General features: G+C 34.6%; 1 protein-coding gene across 9 annotated transcripts in view; it reads left to right on the top strand.

Annotated features, from left to right (window-relative positions):
• The window catches only part of ZNF496 (zinc finger protein 496), a 36,411-nt gene that overhangs the window by 7,509 nt on the left and 8,403 nt on the right, over positions 1-20,499 (top strand). For 5 of the 9 annotated variants that reach the window (XM_074311950.1, XM_074311951.1, XM_074311953.1 and 2 more), the window contains 6 exons: positions 1,466-2,406; positions 3,326-3,578; positions 9,288-9,326; positions 10,140-10,225; positions 12,035-12,167; positions 12,753-12,893. In XM_074311950.1, the coding sequence (XP_074168051.1) occupies positions 2,017-2,406; positions 3,326-3,578; positions 9,288-9,326; positions 10,140-10,225; positions 12,035-12,167; positions 12,753-12,893 (1,042 nt within the window). In that variant the 5' untranslated portion in view covers positions 1,466-2,016. The remainder of the gene's footprint in view (positions 1-1,465; positions 2,407-3,325; positions 3,579-9,287; positions 9,327-10,139; positions 10,226-12,034; positions 12,168-12,752; positions 12,894-20,499) is intronic. The other 4 variants (XM_074311955.1, XM_074311958.1, XM_074311956.1 and 1 more) reach the window with 2 other exon arrangements.

Here is a 20,499-nt window from a genome sequence, read left to right as displayed (position 1 = left end):
CAGGATTGAGTGAGTTACCTGGGATCATATTGCTAATGTCTAAGGCTAGATTTGAACTAATGTTTTTCTGATTCTAGGCTTGGCTCTCTGTTTACTGCACCATTTAGCTGCCCCTGTGTACATAAATAGATGCAAAATAATTTGGGGATCGTAAAATTAATATCCTTTGGGGAGATGAAGAAAGGGTTTTTTTGGGTTTTGGGGTTTTATTTTGTTTTCTGTTTTGGTAAGGGATGATGCCAGTTTGATTGTAAAACAGATGAGAGTGTAATGCACGGGGTTTCTGGCTATTAAGTCAATGGAGCATAGATTTAGAGCTGGAATGGACCTTAGAGGCCATTAAATCAAATGCTCTCCTCTCCTCTTCCCCATTTAACGGATCAGAAATGATTTATTTAAATCATATAGATCATAACTGACATATCCAGAATTTAAACCTGGATTCTTGAACTCCAAATTCAGGGTGCTTAACATTCTTTCAACACAGCAATTGTAGCAAGTTGTTATTGGAGGTTGCAAAGAGTATAATCTTATTGATGATGTTGAATTGTTGGACAGGTGCCATTAAGGAAATCAGCTGCTTAATAATTCTGTCAAGAGGTGCCCTTGTTTACTTTTAGCTTCTGCCTTATTTACCTTCAACTACCTACTACTAGCTACAAGTAGAATAGCTTTGGTGGACAACCAACAAAAGTAGAGTAACAGTCTTAAGCCTTGTTTGCATCTCTGGAAGTCTAGTGAATCCTACAGGCTTTTCCCAATTTATTTTATGAGGTATATACAACTACAGAGAAAAATTATTTCACATAAAGTATTTTTTTTTTTAAATCTGGACTCAAAGTTAACATTTTGTCTCAGGGAATGAGGCAAATTGTTAATTCAAACAAATTTAGAGTAAGGTTAGTCTTAATTATAAATTATTTTAAATGCTGTCTGTTTAATAGTTAACAGTTAACAGTTGTCTGTTGAATCATCTTGATTTAAAAGAAAAAAGAAAAGCCTGTTCATTTACTTTTTTATATATCTACTCCTTGACTCAAGCTAATTATAATTTCCTTGAGGTTTGGAAACATTTTCTGTTACTTTGTATCTCCTATAGATCCTACCAATATACATAGTAAGGTACTCTTATCTTTAGATAATACTTATAGTTACAAAGTCCTTTCACATTATATCATTTGTATCCTAGCAAAAACACTGTGAATTAGATAGTATAAATATCTATAAAGCAAAGCGTTTGTGCTAAATTATTTCCCTTGTCCTAGATTTATGATTTATCAACTACAATTATTGCCTTGTGAAACCCAAATCCAGTACTCTTTCTTTATACACAAGCTCCTTAAGGGCAAGTGCAGTCTTTGTATCTTCATTTACTGGCACATAAATGTTTGAATGCTTATTTATTTATTTAGTGATTGTTATTTTAAGTGTTTTTGAGACCTTTGTACCTTTTTTTCTCTCCCAGTTTAGTTTCTGTTTATAAACTCTTCAAGATCTTCCACTGCCTTGGAATTACACTACCGGATATAATATAGAATCAAGTATAATGGTAAATTCATTTTAGACTCTAATAGTATTTATTACTGGAAGTGCACAAAGGATATCTTTACAACATTCAACTGCAACACAGTTCTGTGAAATGGACTTTAGAGACAGTATTACATCAACACTTGAATATATTTCTTCTGGATTTCTCTACCATTTACTTCCTAGTGTGGTGTTCCTAGTAGTGAACAACTACTTCCTAATTGTTCCTAAATGGAACAACTTTCTTTTTAAATGTTGTTGATTGACAAATTTCTTCAGAAGTAGGTGAAACTGTCAACCTCTGTCTCACATCTGAGCATCAATTACTTGCATTCTTTCTTCACGTTGTATCTCATTTTTCATCGCTCCTGTGAACCAGTTTTAGTGTTCCTCTGAAATAAACAAAAGGGACATAAATATAGAAGCTAGTGATTTTTGCCTGGAAGTAGGGTTACTGCCTGCCACTACCCATCCATCTTAAAGTCTATCATGCCTACAGCCCTTTGCCCCAGAGTTTTGGCCCCAAAGGAGCGAGAAGAACCCATTAAAATGAGGAACCCCCGAGGGCAGGACCCTACCCCACAGGCAGAACCACCTGGTCCTGAATCCTTCCGAAGGCTTTTTCGGCGTTTCCGCTATCAGGAAGCTGCTGGTCCCAGAGAGGCTCTAAGACGGCTTCGGGAACTCTGCTGGGGTTGGCTAAGGCCAGAACAACATACCAAGGAGCAAATTCTAGAGCTCCTAGTGTTGGAGCAGTTCCTGACCATCTTACCTGGAAAGATCCAGAATTGGGTGCGAGCCCAGGAACCAGAAAGCAGTGAGCAGGCAGTGGTTGTGGTGGAGGATTTGGAGACAGAACCTGGGAGACCTTGGCAGTGGGTAAGGAAAAGTGCCTGGGAGAAAAGGACTGCAATTAGTCTTAACTTTGAAAAAATAGAAAACATGATTAAAAAAAAAAAAAAAAAAAAAAAAGATGTTGGACATAGAATAGGATGTCTACTCTTATCCCAACAGTGTTAACTGGCTTTCTGTACAATTGGGCTAGAGATTAGAGTGGGGAGGAGGCCATTGGGATTCTTGAAGACAATCTTGCCATAGAGCATTAGGTGTCTGTATAAAAGAGGAGGCTTTAAAAGTGAACCAAATCATTGCTTTGACTTTGGCTTTTATAAGTAGTATTGTATGCACTTAACTGTTCTGTGATCTTTAGGATACTTAGTTATAATGAAAAGAGAAAAATAGGAGAAAAGGGAACAAGCAACTTTGGGGTTAGTGAGTATAAGGGATAGCTGTTCAATGAACAGATAGTGGTAGAGCAAGCCATCAATTCTCTAAGCAAGCCAGGAAAACTCCCTGTAAAAAAGGAGATAATGTATATATATATATTTTTTTTTTCTTTCTTTCCCTGAGTTACTTGCCCAGGGTCACACAGCTAGGAAGTGTTAAGTGTCTGAGATCACATTTGAACTTGGGTCTTCCTGAATTCAGGGCTGGTGCTCTATCCACTGCGCCACCTAGCTGCCCCTAAAAGGAGATAATGACTGTAAAGTGCAAGCACTGTGCTTAATGCATAGTACTATATTAATGATAGTTATTACCTTTATCTAGAGGAGAAAATATCGTGTAAATTCTTTGACTTATGGGAAGGAAATGTGTGTCTGGATCAGGAGATATGTTAACCATGGAGTTGATTAGGAAAACACTTAAGAGACAGAAATAAAGTGAAAAGGCTAGTGACTTTGCAGAACTACACCTGTCCCCAGAAATTGTTCCTGAGATTTCTTCTCTGGAATTTTAGCTTCAGCTCTCTGAGGATCCTGTGGTGATTGATGATGGTGATGGTTCCCCTGTCCTAGTTCGGGGGCCAGAACAAGAAAGATTCTTGTCAGACACAGCATCCCCTGTGACATCATCAGAACCCTCCAACAGCCTGGCAAAGAGGCGGGTCAGCCATCCTTCATCCCAAGAAGAAGGACTAGGGAATCCAAACCCAAGATCAGAGCAACTCAACAGAGGTACTGATGAAGGGCCTCCATTCACAAAAGAATCAGGTAAGGACATGATAGTGTGGTGCAATAAAGGGGGCATAGAACTGAGGCAGGAAATTGAAATTTTAAGTTCCTATTCTTTTACTGACTGAGCAAGTTGCTTCACCTTTCTGGACCTCAGTTTCTTTCTCTTTTAAGTAAAGGCATTGAATGAGATGATATGTGAGATATTTTCTATTCTGTGATTCCCTAAATTATAAGCCTTTTGGGGAATGTTAAGATTTCTATTTATAACTAGCAGCCTGCTTTTTAAGTTCTTCAGAATACTTCAAAGCAGACTATTTTCTTATTACCTTATTATGTAATTCTGGGATAAATTATCTATATTTCTGTCAATTTGGTTTTACATATTTTACTGCAGTCTTTATAAGCATAGACTATTTAATGCCCTGTAAACATGTTGTATATAAGAAGGCTAGAGCAAAATATCAAGAAATTTAAAAGAATTCTTTTGAAAATAGAATCTTTTTATAATTCAAATAATACCATTTTAATTTACCTTGCTTGCTATTGCCCTCTGCTTTAGGTTTAGAAAGCAACTAGATATAGTATAAAAAACACTGCATTAAGATCTATTACCAGCTCTCTCACTCTAGCTATGTGATCGTGAACAAGTCACTTTGACTCTTTCCTTTCCTGTAAAATGGGTTTTATAAATGCCTGTTCAAGCTTACCTTCCAGCATTGTTCTCAGGATCAAATGAATGTAAATATATTTCACCAATTATATGATACTACTACATGTACAGTATGGCATGCATGTGCCTTGTGTCAGGTAAAATTGATTGGTATTTAAAAAAAAAAGACAAAAGATATTTATATTGCTGAATTGCAGAGCTGGCCTATCTCATTGGAATTATAATGAAATATTACTCTTAAGATATATTCTGGTAGCTTGGAAGTACCACAATTGATTTATCTACTTATGTAGGTACTTATGATATCTGTTGAAAGTACTCCATCTGTCAGGATACATTAGAAGACATCCTATCTTTTTAAACTCATCTTGTGCTACTAATGCCAAATAGTAACAAAGTTAAGTAATAACTTCCCATAAATCTTCCAAAGAGAAGAAGTTCATGCTAGTTTTCCTCAAGGTATTCTGATGTTGCTTGGATATTAGAAGAGCCCATTGGCTCTGATGACTAGTTTTTATTCTCTTGCCACATGATTCACCACTATTGATTAGATATCAAACTGATGACATCCTTTATGCTACTTCTACATAATTCTTTATTACCACTTTGTTACAGCCTCTTCAGTCTCACTCTGGTCTTCTCTATTGCTCTTTGGATAATTTTGGCTTTTTAATTAGAGACCCTGGCATCCCATGATATTCAAGAAAAATATTATTAAAGTGATAGTTTCTGGTAGAAGCTTTTGGGTTTTGTTTACTTTTTACTTATTTATTTAATATTTTCCCCCATTGCATTCAAAGCAAATTTTCTATATTTGTTTCTTAAATTGCTGAGTTCCAGGGTTCTCTCCCTTATTCCCATCTACAATTAATAAGCTGTATATGAAGTTTTGCAAAACATTTCCATAAAAGTTAAGTTGTGAAAGAAAACAGATCTCCCACCCTAATGAAAATAAAAACCCTCAAGAAAAATTAAGTTAAAAAGAAAGAGAGAGAAAGAGACAATGCTTCAGTTTTTATTCAGACACAATCAGTTCCTTCTCTGGGGATGGATAGGATTTTTCATCATAAGTCCTTCAAAATAGTCATGGATGATTGTACTATTGAGAATGGCAAAGCCATTTACAGCTGGTCATCCCAGAACATTGCTATTACTTTGTTTATAGTACATTCATTTTGCTTGAGTTCATGGAGGACTTCCCATGTTTTTTTTTTTGTTTGTTTGTTTTTTCTGAGACCATCCTGCTGATCATTTCTCGTGGAACAATAATATTCCACATACCAAAGTTTATTGAGCCATTCCTTCATTGATGGACAACTCCTCAATTTCTAATTTTTTTTTTTGCTCTGATATTTTTTTTTTTTTTACATAGAACATATTTTCTGTTTTTTCCCTGCATCTCTTTTGGTATTCATGTTTAGTAGTAGTGGTGGTGGTGTTATGTCAAAGGATATGCATGAATTTATAGCCCTTTGGGCTCAGATCATATATTTTAATCATTTATCAATTGAGGTATGAAGTTGTATATATTTACATTTATATATATATATATATATATATATATGTATATATTTACATTTATATATATATATATATATGAACTATATATATATTTATAAACATAAATATATGATTTTTTTTATAAATTTGACTCAATTCCTTCTATGTCTGAAAAATGAGGCATTATCTGAGAAATTTTTTTTTACACTTTTTTATAATTACTATTGTAATTTTCTCTCCCCCCACACACACATTTATTCTCTCCTTTCATCCTGGCCCTTCTCAAAAGTGTTTTTATATTGACCACTCCCTCCCTGAATATGCCCTCTCTTTTATCACTTTCTCTCCCTTTCATATCCCATTCCCATCCTATTTTCCTGCTGGGTAAGATTTCTATACCCCTATTGTATATGTATGTTATTTCTTCTTTGAGCCAGATCTGATGAGAATAAGGTTCACTCACTTACCTTTTTTCCTCCCCTCTTCTCCTTCATTATAAAATCTTTTTCTTGCCTTTTCTTAATAGCAGATAATTTGCACCATTCCAGTTCAGTTCACAATTTCTTAAAGGCAACCCAACTCATTCTTCTGTTCAGTGTTGGACCCACATGATTGTCAGTTTTTATCTAAAATATATGTCCAGATATTTAAAAAAGAAAATCATCCAAGCGCTTCTTTCTTGGTATCTTGTGGTACATGAATCATTTGTTGGTACAAAAACCAAAAAGAATCTCTGTCCTTTCAAAGATTGAAATCTAAGATAATATAGATAATATCTCAAAAAGGGTTAAAGAGAAAATATAATTATTACTTTCACATTGTAGGAATGAGAAGTGCAGTGCCTTTGCAATCTGAAAAATCTGCATAAAATTTTTTTGCTATCCCTTTATATCAGAGAAGTCTAAATTTTTCCTTTTTTCTTTTATGGGGTGTGTATAGTATCTTATTGTAAAATTTGAGTCAAGTGTTTGGTCATAGGCCTGGTATTGTCTGCTAGTTGCTTCATCGTGACATTAACTGCAACTTCTGCAAAACTCCAAAATTTGCATTTCATTTAATTTAATGCCAACATGTGATATTAAAAAAAAGACAATGAGAAAAGTCACAATATGAAGAGATAGATGTAGTGCAATATATATTACACATACATAAATGAATTGTAGAAGAAATGTATAGTATGTGAAGTATTTTTTCCCATGAGATCTTTTGAGATCTACAGCTAGAAGTCATCTCCCTTCCCTTAAATGTTTTGTGCTTTTCTGTTTGACCTTTCCTTTGCTTACATTATTTCATTCTTATTTTTATTGTGATTATTTGTACATTCTTATTTCTGTACTATATTATGGTACATTTCTTGAAGGAAAAAACTTGTGTCTTTTTTCAATTCTGGCCATGTAACTTTATCACTTTAAACTCTAGAATAAGACATAAGTTCCTCAACCTGGCATTTAATATCTCCTGTAATATAACAACTCACTTTTTCATGATTTTTTTATATTCCTCCCGTTTTTGAATTGTTTCAGGCAAATTAGCTTTTCAGGTACTCTCTGAATTCTATGTTTTTTGCGTATCTTCATTTACATAAGCCTTTTTCTCATGCTTAGAATAACAACAATAGCATATTTATGTAGCTGTTTAAATATGTTAACTCATTTTATTCTCAAAAAAATCCTGTGAAATGGGAACAATTATTTTATCATTTTACAGATGAGAAATGGCGACACTAAGAGGTTTGGTGATTTGTACAAGGTCCTACAAAGGAAAGGTCTGGTCTTCCTGACTCCAGACCTAGCACTCTATCCACTCAATCACTTAGCTGCCTTTCTCATGAGAATTCATTGTTCTCTTAATGTCACCTCTCTGAATTCTTATCTCCCCTACAGGCTCACTCCAGTATTGCCTCCTCCATCAAATCTGAGATCTCTCCATTTATCTACTAGTGTTTTTTTTAACTCCCCCATAAATTACCTTATTATGTATGTGATATCCATCCCTCCATTCCCTGCCTCTTCCCCCTCCCCTTCAAACAATGTAATATCCTCAAGAGTGGCAGCTTGTCTTAGGTAGGGACTCAGTTAAAGTCTATTGAATTTCATTGATAGTCATGTAGTTAGTGCAGACCTAGGAACAGAATCTCTAGGTATCCTGACTTCTAGTTTATGATTCATTCTCTGATACAGCAGGTATTTTTCTTTTATAGAGAGTCCCTTTAAATGCAGAAGTCCAGGTGGTATCATATATTTAGAAAATAACCTCAGAGGCCATATAGTACAACCCTCTCATTTTAAAGATAAGAAAATTGAACCATAGGAAATTTATATGACTTATTCAAGGTCACACAGTTGTTAAACATCAGAAGTGGGATTTTCATTTAAATCCTTTGATGCCAGCAGAGTCAAAAGGAGCCAATATTTTCTTTACTATATTTAATATCCATTTTAGCAGAAATTACAGCTGAAAAACAATATGGAAAATACTTGAAACAATAACTGGGTCTCTTTTGGCTCCTACATCCAATCAGTTGCCAAATCACTTCAATTATATCCCAGAAAACCTTCTGAATCCAATTCTTCCTTTGCAACAACAACAAAATTTGGTTCTGCATATATATATATATTGTATCTAGGATATACTATAACATATTTAATATGTATGGGAATGCCTGCCATCTAGGGGAGGGAGTGGAGGGAAGGAGGGGAAAATTCGGAACAGAAGGGAGTACAAGGGATAATGTTCTAAAAAATTACCTAGGCATATGTAGTGTCAAAAAATGATATAATTATAAAACTAATTAAAAAAAAGAAAACAAAACAAAACAAAATTATATCCCAGACAGCGAGCATCTCTCCCTCTTTTTACTACCGCTGCCATTGTCATCAATCTAATTTAGGCCTTCATCATTTATCAGCTGTATATATCATAACAACCTAACTCTTCTCCTTGCCAATCTTCTTCCTTTCTGCATTCTTTCTTCTACACTGCTTTTAAAGTAACCATAATCTAATCATACTATTCCTCTGCCTGAAAGTCTCTGGCTTCCCTTTCCCTACCAACATTTTATTTCAATCTACTTTTGTTTGGCCTAACAACACAGTTTGGCTTCAACTTACTTCCCCAGCATGTCATATTATTCCTCTTACTAAAGTTTACAGAGAATATTGGCCTTTCAGTTAAAAGACTGTTTGATCTCTTCTCTGCTTCTCGGGCAAGTCAATTTTTCTCTAAGGACATTAAATTTTCCTATCTGTAAAATTAATGATTTTATACCATTTGAATTTTAAGGTCCCTTCCAGTACTGTAACTATGACTACCTGCATTTTTATGCTTCCCTCTCTTATTTCCATTCATTTTGGTTTATTCCCTTTGTATCACTTTGTTCTTTTCAAATAAGAAAGAGTGCTGTTCCCCAATCTTTTAATAATCTTTTAAGAGCATAATTAGAAGGAGAGGGGAGTGGCAATGGGAGTGGGGATAGGGGGACAACTGATTAAGTTTGGAGTACTGCATATGTCAAGACATTTTGAATGTTTTGGTTAATTATCTGAACTTTTTTTCTTTTTTCTTCTTTATTTAAGGGATGGCTCTCTGGGAGGAGGAGGGATATATTGGGAAAAGTAAGTGAAGTAAACAAAATCCTTTTCTTTAAGCTCAGCTAAAGTGCTACTTGTCCCATGAAGCCTTCCCCCTAATTAGAGATGATCTTTCATTTTCTGTGTTTCATATGACTTATTTGATGTCTCCTATGTATTTAACACATTTTGTTCATCATTCCTGTCTCTTTTGGTTTACAAACCAAATGTAAGGACTACATCATTTTCTATCTTTGTAATCCTCAATGTTTGATACAGTACTTTGCACATAATAAATGTAGCATGATTGTTTATTGAATTGAAGAACAGTAACATTATTTCTACAGCACTTTGTACTTTAAAAGGAGCTTCCCTCATATTCCTGTGAGGTGGATATTTAAAATATTATCCCTGTTTTATAGATGAGAAAACTAATATTTTGAGAAAGTGATTCACCTTAGAGATTATAAATTCTTCTAAGTATTTAAAGGGGGAATTTTAAATTCATATCTCCTTCTAACTTCTAGTTCTGCACTCATTTCCTTATGCAAGAAAATGCTTTCTCATTGGTAGGATACTAAGAACAAATTCTACATACTTAACAATTTTGGTAAAAATTCAACTTCCAACTATAGAATTCTGGGATTGATCCCCTGAAATTGTTACTATAAAACTGTGATATCTTATCATTGGTTAATTTGTCTTAATTTTATGGCCTACATTTGTAACTAAAATGAACAGAAGAAAAGAGGGAGAAAAAAGATAATTTTAGCAGGAGAAACAAGAGCACCTACCTATCTGGCGATAGGCTACATTTTGGAGTATATTGTTCTGATTTGTTCTTTTTTCCGGTTTCAGTACCTCCTATTTCCCAAGTTCCTTTATTTCCTGAGGAGGAGAATTCTGAAGAACAGGAAAAAGTGACCTCACTCCATCTGTCCCAAGTGAGTTATTATTGCTCTCTTCCTTAAGGAATTGCATCTAACTGAAAGCAGGTCTATGTTCTAGTCATAGCTTTGGTGCCAATTAGCTATGTGATCTTGAGTTTTTCTTTGGGTTTCATCCTTAACTATAAAACATTGTAAATTGGATTTGTAAGAACCATTCTAACTTAGTCACAAGAATAGGAAGACGTCTCAAAATTATTGAGTTTAATTAATAATATGGACAAGAATTCTATGTAACATCTGATAAAGGACTATCAAGTTTCTATTTGAAGACCTCCAGAGATGAAGAAGTCATTACTTTATGAGGCAATACATTCCATTTTAGGACAGCTCTCACTGTTATTAATTTTCCCCTCTTATTAAACTGAACTTTTTTTTTGTTGTAACTTGTCATTACTCTTCATGTAAAAACACTTTTTAGGTTAAGCAGAAGAAAATATACTTTTATATATAATAAGCCTTTCAAGTCCCATTTTGGCAAACTTTTTTGATATCTTCCTGTTTGTATGTGATCTTCTTAAAATATTGTAGTCTGAATTGAATATACTATACCAAATGTAATCTGACAAAAACAGAGTCCATGAAGATAACAACATATTCATTCTGGACATTTTGCATTTGTTAACATAGTCTAGTCTAGTATATTGCTTTGCACCTAAAATTTCATTCTTCTTTGCCTTCTGCTAAATTCATGACATATAGGGATTGCTTACTAATGTCTTTCTAAGTGAAAGGCTCTGGCCCTTTATCTCTTGCTTTCTGTTTCTTCTTCCCTTTTTCTCCTCCAAATAAGAAAATAAGAAAAATCACAGTCCCAAATCTCTGACACTCCCAACTTATTTATTTTAGGCCATATCTAGGAGACAGCCATGACTTTTTAGAAAGAACTAAAAGTTAATCTGTGTTACTTGACAGTTGAGAGTTGTTTAGGTTAAGTTAATTAGTTTCCCCTTGTCTCCATTTCCAAATTTTTCCAAATTTAGCATATTTTTGCTAAAATAAAACTTACTTTATTGGAATATTTTGATATCAATTATGGTAGAATATAGATCTATATCTAGGCTTCTAGATAGCATAGTGGAAAGAGGTATGGAGTCTGAAGACCTGAGTTCAAATGTGGCCTCAGATACTTAATAGCTTAATAATTAAGTCAGCCTCAGTATGCCTAAGTTTCCTCACATGTAAAATACAAATAATAACAGTACCTATATCAGAGTTGTTGTGAGGATCAAATGAGGTAATATTTATAAAATGCTTAAGAGTTTTATATAGCCCCTTCCATGTACCTGGCACTTAGACATTATTGCCATATTTGGAAATACTTATTTCTCTCTCCTACTTCCCCCTTTATGTAGTGAAAATAATTTTGATTAAATGTTCTATAGATGCTAGTACTCAATAAATTCTCTTGATTGAATTTTAGGCCACTTTTGCTTTAGTTTCTGACTCCTTGGGGATTCCCAGACCAATCTATCATCCATAGCTTTGCCAGTCATTTGAGAAGATACCAGGAAGGAGTGAGGACTATGGGCAGTGGACAACATCCTTCTTTTACTTCCTTCTCTCTGTTTTCTTTTGTTAAATATTCATGAAAAATAGAGAAATAAGGAATTTTAATATCTTGTTGATCTGTTTAATATCTTGTTGCTCAAATACAGACTCATTGTCAGAAATAAAAATAGCATTTTCACTAGCCATGTATGACATTTGGGCACCTTTGCTTTTAGCATTAACTTTCCTTGGGTGTGACATCTGTCAACTTCTTTGGACTTCTGGATCCTGAGTAGTTGTTTCATCTTGTTTCAGAACCATGTGACACAGCTCAAGGATGTGATCCTGTGTTTCTCTGAGGAAGAGTGGTCTCTTCTGGACCCTGCTCAGACTGGCTTCTATGGAGAATTCATCATAGAGGAGGACTATGGAGTCTCTCTCCCCATGAGTAAGGGTTCAACTCCCTCCTAGGCTAGGATTAATAATCTAAGGGTCTTTGGAAGTGATTGACTATTCCTCTATAGCTTCCCTTTTCCTCCCCATTATGTCTGGGTGATTTGTTCTTGGTTGGTTCTAAAAACAGTTGCTAACTACCTCAATATTTTTCCAAACTGAAGTTAGATTTAGAAGCAGAGACATAGCTAACTATCTATTTTTGCTCTTGTAATCAAAAAGAACATACTTGCTTTCCTTTGTGACCAGTAGTTTTACCTAGTCCAATTATCTGCAATCGTAGTCATATTTCCATTCCCTTTTTGACAGAGAGAACTAATGGGACAGATAGAACTAACTCTTCCCTCCTCTCATCTAGAAAGTGATAACCATGTCTACTATCCTAACCCTAGGAATGATATTTGCTTATGCCCTATCATATTTTTCTTCCTGCTTTCCATCTTTGAACTCATCAGGGACCTAGATAAATTATTCTGCTCACCTCATCCTGGGTATAGCATTGCTTAGGCTGATGCTTCTAAATAGGTTGCTGGACAAATAGATATTCCCCCTTCCTTCTTCTCATTGATGTACAATCCAGGTCCCCAGCCAGTCCCAGAGAGAATAAATGAATTGCCCAAGGTCATGCAACTACCAGATTCCCCGGTAGAAGAGGATGAGCCATGTGTTCCGGAATTCCAGAGTCCCCAGGATAAAGAGACCCCCAAAACTACTTGTACAGGTGAGGAATGAGGTAGTAAGTAGAGTGCAGTGTCTTCTGATGATGGAGGAGCACTGTGATCAGGATACTCCCTCCTATCTCTACCCCATCCCTGCTCCATAAGTTCTCTGATTTGGGACTATTGATTTAGTGTGAGTAGGACTTGATATTTCAAGGTTTCTTTCTTACCATCCTTGATTTTTATCAAGGATTTATAATACAAAAGAATAAATATGGGGTCTCAGAAAGAATAAATATAGAATACATACTTTTGCCCAACCCAGGATTGGAAAATCAGGAGTTTTCTAGAAAAATTCATTATTCCATTTCCCAGTGACCTTTTGGCATTATTTTGGGTACCTTCTCCCACACTTACTAGTAAAGATGAATGTATTATTTGGTATCCATATTCCTTCACCTTGTGAATTTATGAGATGATTGACTAGGTATAGACATATAGTGTCTAGCCATTGAACAGAATAAAGCGTACTCCCTTTTGTGAGGGTTTAACCCTGTCCAATTAGAGCAGTGTTCATGCCAATGGGTTCTCAACGTTGTTGACTGACTACTGTACACAGTTGCCTTTTTTAAAATATTAGACTTTTGTTTCTAATATCATTTGAGATATGATGGATTTATAAGATAGTTCTTTTTTCCTTTTCTCTTAGCATACTAAACTGGTTTCACTCAAGCAACAAGCATTTATTAAATACCTACTGTATAGTAGGTATTTTGCTAGGTACTGGGGATACAAATATAAAAATAAAATAGTACTTGCCCTAGTATCTTACTTTTTACTAGAGGATTATAGCCTATATTAGAAAATGATAACAAGAAACGGTCTACAGTCATGGGAATTGTAAATAGAATCATAGGCAATAGATTGCTTTATATTTAACAATCATAATAGTTCATATTGATTTGATTATTTTTCCCTCAGCAATTGACAAAAACCAGTGGGTAGAGGAGTCTTTATGAATGGATAGATGGGATGAAGCATGGTCTAGGGGCTCACTAAATTTAGAGGACTTAGATAAGGTTTGACCTAGTCACCTATAATACCAGCTGCTTGACTTGCTGAATAGCCATTTTATATAAAAGAAAATTTTAGTTTTGTATTATTAAAAAATTCATTGCCTCCTTGGGGGAGGTCTCCCAAAACACCTAAATAGATGAAGAATGAGATGGAGGCAGATTGAAAATATAATCCAAGGTCTTTCTGAACTACTCTGATTTGGGACTCTAGATGTCATGATCCTATCCTGGTAAGAAATGTCTTGTGTAGCTTCCCCCTATCCTCTCTGAATCATATTCAGTTAACATCAATTCAGCAAACATTAAGTGATGGTAGGGTTACTAGATCTTGGAGCTTACAACATAGGAATTTATCATTTACCGAGTCACTGACATTTTTATAACATTTTAGGGTCTGAAGATAGTTGTACATTTATTAGCTCATTCAATCTTCATTAAAACCCCAGGAAGTAAGCACTACATTTTATAGACAAAGAAATGGAAACTTCTTTTGACACATCACTGGCTGTTTGACACTGGGCAAACTATTTAGGCTCTCTTTGCCCTAGGCAATTCTCTAAGATCAGATGAAGGAGAATAATTGACCAATTGGAGGGGCATTAGGAATTTTTCTCACCAGAAAATCACCAGAGAACTCATAGCTTTAGAACAAGTATATGAGAAAAGTACTCCAAAAGCTCTATATGAAGACCAGAAAAAGAAAGACATTTCATATTGTAGGATCAAGAAAGGATTCATGAGAAGGTGATATTTAAAGTGACTTCTTAAAGGAACACTAGTATTTCAAGAAGCAGAGAAAGGCCAATGTGCGTTCTAAGTATAATAAATAAACATATTCATATATATATATAAGAATATAAATCATATATTCTTCCATATATATATATATATGGAAGAATATATGATTTATGGGGGATACTAGGTGGTTTAGTTTAGCTGGAGCTGGAGCACAAGAATATTTGGTAGAAAATAGGGTTGGGCAAGACTCAAAAGAATATGGCACCATGTTTCTTGAATGACCGTCTAAGTAGTTTGGACTTTATACAATAAGCAGTAGGGAACTAATAATGTAGGATTTTGAATAGAGATTTAAGGTGATTATTACCCATGCAGTTTATTGAGCAGTGGTATAAAGGATGGATTAGTAATGGTAAGGAATAGAGCCTGGAAGACTTAAAATTATTCAAGTTATGATAATGAAGCCTTTTAGAAATTGTGACTGTAGTGATAGGAAAGAGATAATGATAAAAGATAGGAGGAATAGTTATGACTTGGCAATTTGTTACTTTTAGTTGAAGTGAGGGAAAGTGAAGAGTCAAAAATGGGACCACAGTTTCCAATATGGGGAACAAAGTAATATTGGTAATATTAAATTTTGTTTTGGAAATGCTGAGTTTTCAGTATTTGTTGAGAAGTCCAGAAGAAAATGTGAATCTGAAAGTCAGGACAGAAGTTTGAATTAGAGATACAGGATATCCCAAATGGGAGAGGATATAGATTAAGAGAATGAGGTTAAATAAAAAATTTAAAAAAAAAAAAAAAAGTTTCCTATATTTAGTACCTTTGAGAAAGTTGTTTTTTTTTGTTTTTTTTTTTTAAATCTGAGGCTGGGGTTAAGTGACTTGCACAGGATCACACAACTAGGAAGTGTTAAGTGTCTGAGACCAGATTTGAACTCCGGTCCTCTTAAATTCAGGGCTGGTGCTCTATCCACTGCGCCACCTCGCTGCCCCTGAGAAAGATTTTTTTATTTGACATTTTAAGATAGCTAGAGAAGTTAAATGGTGAAATAGTGATGCTACAAGACAGACTACTTTTTTTTTTTAAATGGTAGTTTGATGCCTGTTGTCTTTGTTTCACAATTATCCACATATTAACACAATTTTTCAAAAATTTAGACTATGAAATGAAGTTCAGAGATAGATATTGTAGCTCAAGTGATCGAAGAATCAATTAAAAAAAATTTTTTTTCAAAATGAGTAGTAAGTAGAAAACTAAGTGATAGACTTTTAAGAAAAGACCCATAAAGAAGGAGAGATTAAAAAATACAAGACAAGTGAGGATTAAACTATGCTGGGTAGATGGATTTAGATGGCTGGGCAGATGGATGGAACTAGATTTACCAAGTGTAATGTCTTCCAACAAAACAAAGGTGGAAAAGGAAGTAATGAATGTGTTGAAAAGTTCTGGGATATAGACAAGAGAATATGGGACACTAAGGTCTTCTCGGTGAAGGAGGAGATAAGGTAAGTGTGGGGATGGGTTTGGGCCTTGAGAACAAGGGAATATCTGTGTAAAGGGTACTATATAAAGTATAATTAGGCGATTGATAAATGTTGGACAAAAAGATAATAGAGCACCATATCAATAAAATTAATATAACTTTTTTCAACATACTTATTCAGCAATGTGGCAATAAAAGTAAGAGTGAAGAAATTAAGTGGTGGAGGTTATTAATAGAAAAGAGCAATGGGAAAAAGTATATGGTAATGAGACATCCTGGAGTAGTAATTCCTGTCTCATTGTATTTCCTTATTGTGACAGCATAGTGCTTATATGCAAGGGCTTAATAAATGCTTGTTAATATTTATTAAGGCTAGGAAAGATAGATAATTGTGGCAGAATTTCAAAGTTCAGCATCTTATAGATGATTATATGTGGTGATGAAACTTTAGGTATTTACCTATTCAGTATAGTAGGTACAACTACTCTCCCCTTAGTATTATAAATGCTTATTGAATTTTTAAAGACTAATGTAATATAAAGTGTGTGTCTTTGTACATGCGTGCATGCACACATACACACACACTCAATTTTCAATGGGTAGTTTTTCAGGGATGGATTTACAGTCCTTTTTCTGGTGTCTCCCAAGGCCTAGCTACCTCCTTAGCTAGTTGACCTTGGGCAAGTAACTTAAACTCTGTAGAATTGAAGTTTATTTTTGATTCTTAAAAACCCTGCTATATCTGAAATTCAGTGGCACATATAGAAGGGAACTCAGAGATAATCTAGTGGTCAGTTAATGAAAATACATTTTTATTCTAATTTTCCATTTAAAGATGGCACATGAATTCAGCAATGAGGGGATATTAAGAGGCAATGGATGAGAATGTGATGATTTGATTGAAATCCTAGACAGAGGATTCTCTCCCTCCATGAAGGGGGAATTTCTCACAAAGTCAAGATTACTTCCCTGTAAAATATGGAAGAACAAAGCATTTTAATATTAGCTTGAGCAAGAATAGCCATTAAGAAGAAAAATCAGCTGGGAATGTATGGTAGAGCTCCATTATGCTTGTGATGACATAGCAAGCTTGTTACTTTATATAACTATTGCATATTACATATTTATCTAAGGATAAGATCAAGGTATTGATTTATGACTCGATGTATTTAAATTGTTATAACAATGAAGTGTGCATAATGAAGATATATCCCCAAGTAGAAATACATTTTAGATTTTCTGATTTTGAACTATTGCACCATTCCATTAGTTGAGATAATTGAGAATTGATTCCATCATATTTTTTTTGCCTGTAGAATATAAGCTCTTTTATGGTGAAGACTGGTTATTTAATTTTATCCGTGTATCTCTAGTACCTCTTGTGTTACCTGGAACATAGTAGGTACTTAGTGAATGTTTGATTATTGATAATACTATCATATGCAGTAGGTAATTGTTTGTTTTTTTTTTTTTCCACTTAGTCAGGTAAGGCTTCTTGGAGAAGGCACTACTTAAAAGAAGCAGGTTCTAGGAGGTGCACATTTGTGAGAAGACTTGGAGAAATGAGTGCATGAGCAAATGAACTTGATGTTGAATAAACAAATGCCCTATTGATTTCATTCATACCCTGCTTAACTTTCTACTCCTTCATGGTATGTTTAGTTAAATTACTGGAATGGAGTTGAAGTTGTAGAAGAAATCTTATATAAGTTTTTAAAATTGATTCCAGATTCTGTTAATACTCTCTTTTCTCTACCTCTTCTGGATATTTCTCTGCTAGTATATGTTTAAAGAGGCATAGGCATAGTAGTTACATTTCAGGTGTCATAAGAAAACATGAGTTATTAATGCATTCATTTTAAAAATAAAATTTACGTTCAATTTTTTGATTATATCCGTATCGGGAATTTCCATTACTAACACAGAACAGCAACTATACTGCATCTTATCTTAGAAATGCCTGGAGCACTGAGAAGTTAAGGAACTTAACAAACTTCACACAACCAGCATATGTTAGAAGTATAACTTAATTTGGGTTCTTGTAATGCTGAGGTTACTTCTTTATTCACTTATACTAAGTTTCCTCTCTAATGAAAAACCCTAAAATAATCCCACATCATACACTTAATTATTGGAAGAAAAAGAAATCTCTAACTACCTGGATGTTTATGGTAACTGTTTTGTAACTATAGTTTAAGTAGATTAGAGAGTAAAGAGGGAATGTTGAGAATGAGGAAGGGGAACATGGCATCACAATAAAAATTGGCTAGGGTGAAGATGAGGACAAATGGTCCCAGATCGAATTAACTCTTTCTGGACAGGTTCTTTAGAGTTCTCTACATTTTCTTCTACTCAGTAAAGAGAAGGACATAGTCATACCTACAGTTGAGAAAAATAACTTTGACAGTTGTATAAAGGATATATTGGAAAGGGAAGAGACAAGGAAACAAGAAGACTAAGTAGGAATTGATTGCAGTAATCTAGCTGAGAGGCAATGAAAGTCTGTACTAGAGTGGTGGCTATGTAAATAAAATGGAACAGATAATAGAGATTTTGTAACTATTGGATATGTGAGAAAAGACAGGAGTGAGGCGTCAAAGATGATGCTGAGCTTGTGAATTTAGGTTACTGAAAGTAGGAATAGGAGTGAAAAGTTGGGAGTTTGTGGGAGGGGGCAGATGAGGAGTTGTTTTGGATATAATTAGAATTAGAGATACCTATGGTGTATATATAGTACAAAATGTCCAACAGGTAGTTGATGATGTAAGAGTGAAGTCAAAGAGAAAGACTAAGGCTGAATATATAGGCCTAGAAATCATCTATTCATAGCAGGATTTCTGAAACTTTTTTACTCATGACCTCTTTATACCCAAGAAATGTTTATGCAATCCCAATTGCATATCTTTATATCTGGGATTGCATAAAAATTTGCATTAAAAAATAAAATAGGTATACAAATCAAACATTTACTAATAGTAAATCATAATTTCATTACCCCACATTCTATGATACCAACCCCATATGGGGTTAAGACCCACAGCTTAAGAACCTTGATTTATAGAATATAATTGAACCCATAGGAGTTAATGAGATCTAAGTGAGAAAGGGGAAGAGGGCTAAGAACCAGAGCTTTGGAGCACACTTACAGTTTAAATGAATAACATGAAGATCCAGCAAAGGAGAATAAGGAGCAATAAGGATGAGAAACAAGTGATAATAGTGACACAAATACTCATATAAAAGAATATCCAAGAAGAATGCGTAGTCAGCCGTGTCAGATGCTACAGAGAAATCAAGAACTATAAGCTTTAAGAAAGCGTCATTATAGCCACTCTGGAAAGCAATTTGGAACTATGTCCCTAAAGGTGCTAAATTATGCTACAAAATCATAATATCACTTCAACTTAGGGATATCACTAATAGATAACAAAAAAAAATTTGTAGTAGCTCTTTTTATGTTGGCAAAAAAACTTGAAACTTATGGGGTACCTTTCAGTTGGGGCATAGCTGAACAGATTATGGGACATGAATATAATGAAATTATTGTGCCTGAAGAAACAAAAGTTTCAGAAAACCTCTGAAGATTTATATGAGTTGATGCAAAGGGAGGTGAGCAGAACCGGAACATTTTTATGTTATTATTTTATTGTTTCAATAATCAACTATGATTCCAGATAACTGATGATGGAGAATGCTACACACACATCCTGACAGGAGTGATGGACTACTAGAATAAAACATGTTATTTTGGAATTTGATCATTATAGGAATTTGTTCTCCCTATTGTTAACAGGGGATTTGTCTGTCTGCCTCTCCCTCCCTGGTTCCTTCCCTTCCTCCTTCCTTTCATTTCTTCTTTCCTGCCTTCTTACCTACCTTCCTTTCTCCCTCTCTTCTTTCCTTTCCTATAATGTTCTGTTTGGTTTTCTGGAGGTCTCTGGACCAGCCTTCATTTCAGCAGAATAATCACCATGAGAATAGCCAGGAATAAAGTCCAAATTCTTTTATCTTGCTTGGGGCCTGGGCTAGCTTTCTTGGAGGCCTTCCAGAGTCTTGGTTTCTGTGGAGAAGTGGAGGACAGGCCTGCCACCATGGTAATGTGAGTTTATCCCAGTTTATATGCTCTATTATAATTACATTATCATGGGAGTGAATCTGGTAGAATAGGTGTCAATCTTGTAGAACTATATTAAGTACTAAGTACATGTACTGAACTAGAGAACTATTTTTCACCATACTAGATTGTCTTAACAATTCCACTGAGTTAATACCTTGTAAGAATCCTTGAAACAAGGCCCATAACATCTTCTACTTTTTTTTTTTGTTTTAGAACATAGGTGGTCATGTCCTCCCTGACTTCTCAGGGAG

This window comes from Sminthopsis crassicaudata, chromosome 4 (genome assembly GCF_048593235.1).
Source record: "Sminthopsis crassicaudata isolate SCR6 chromosome 4, ASM4859323v1, whole genome shotgun sequence".
Classification (NCBI taxonomy): Eukaryota; Metazoa; Chordata; class Mammalia; order Dasyuromorphia; family Dasyuridae; genus Sminthopsis; species Sminthopsis crassicaudata.
This window is presented reverse-complemented; position numbering and strand designations above follow the sequence as displayed.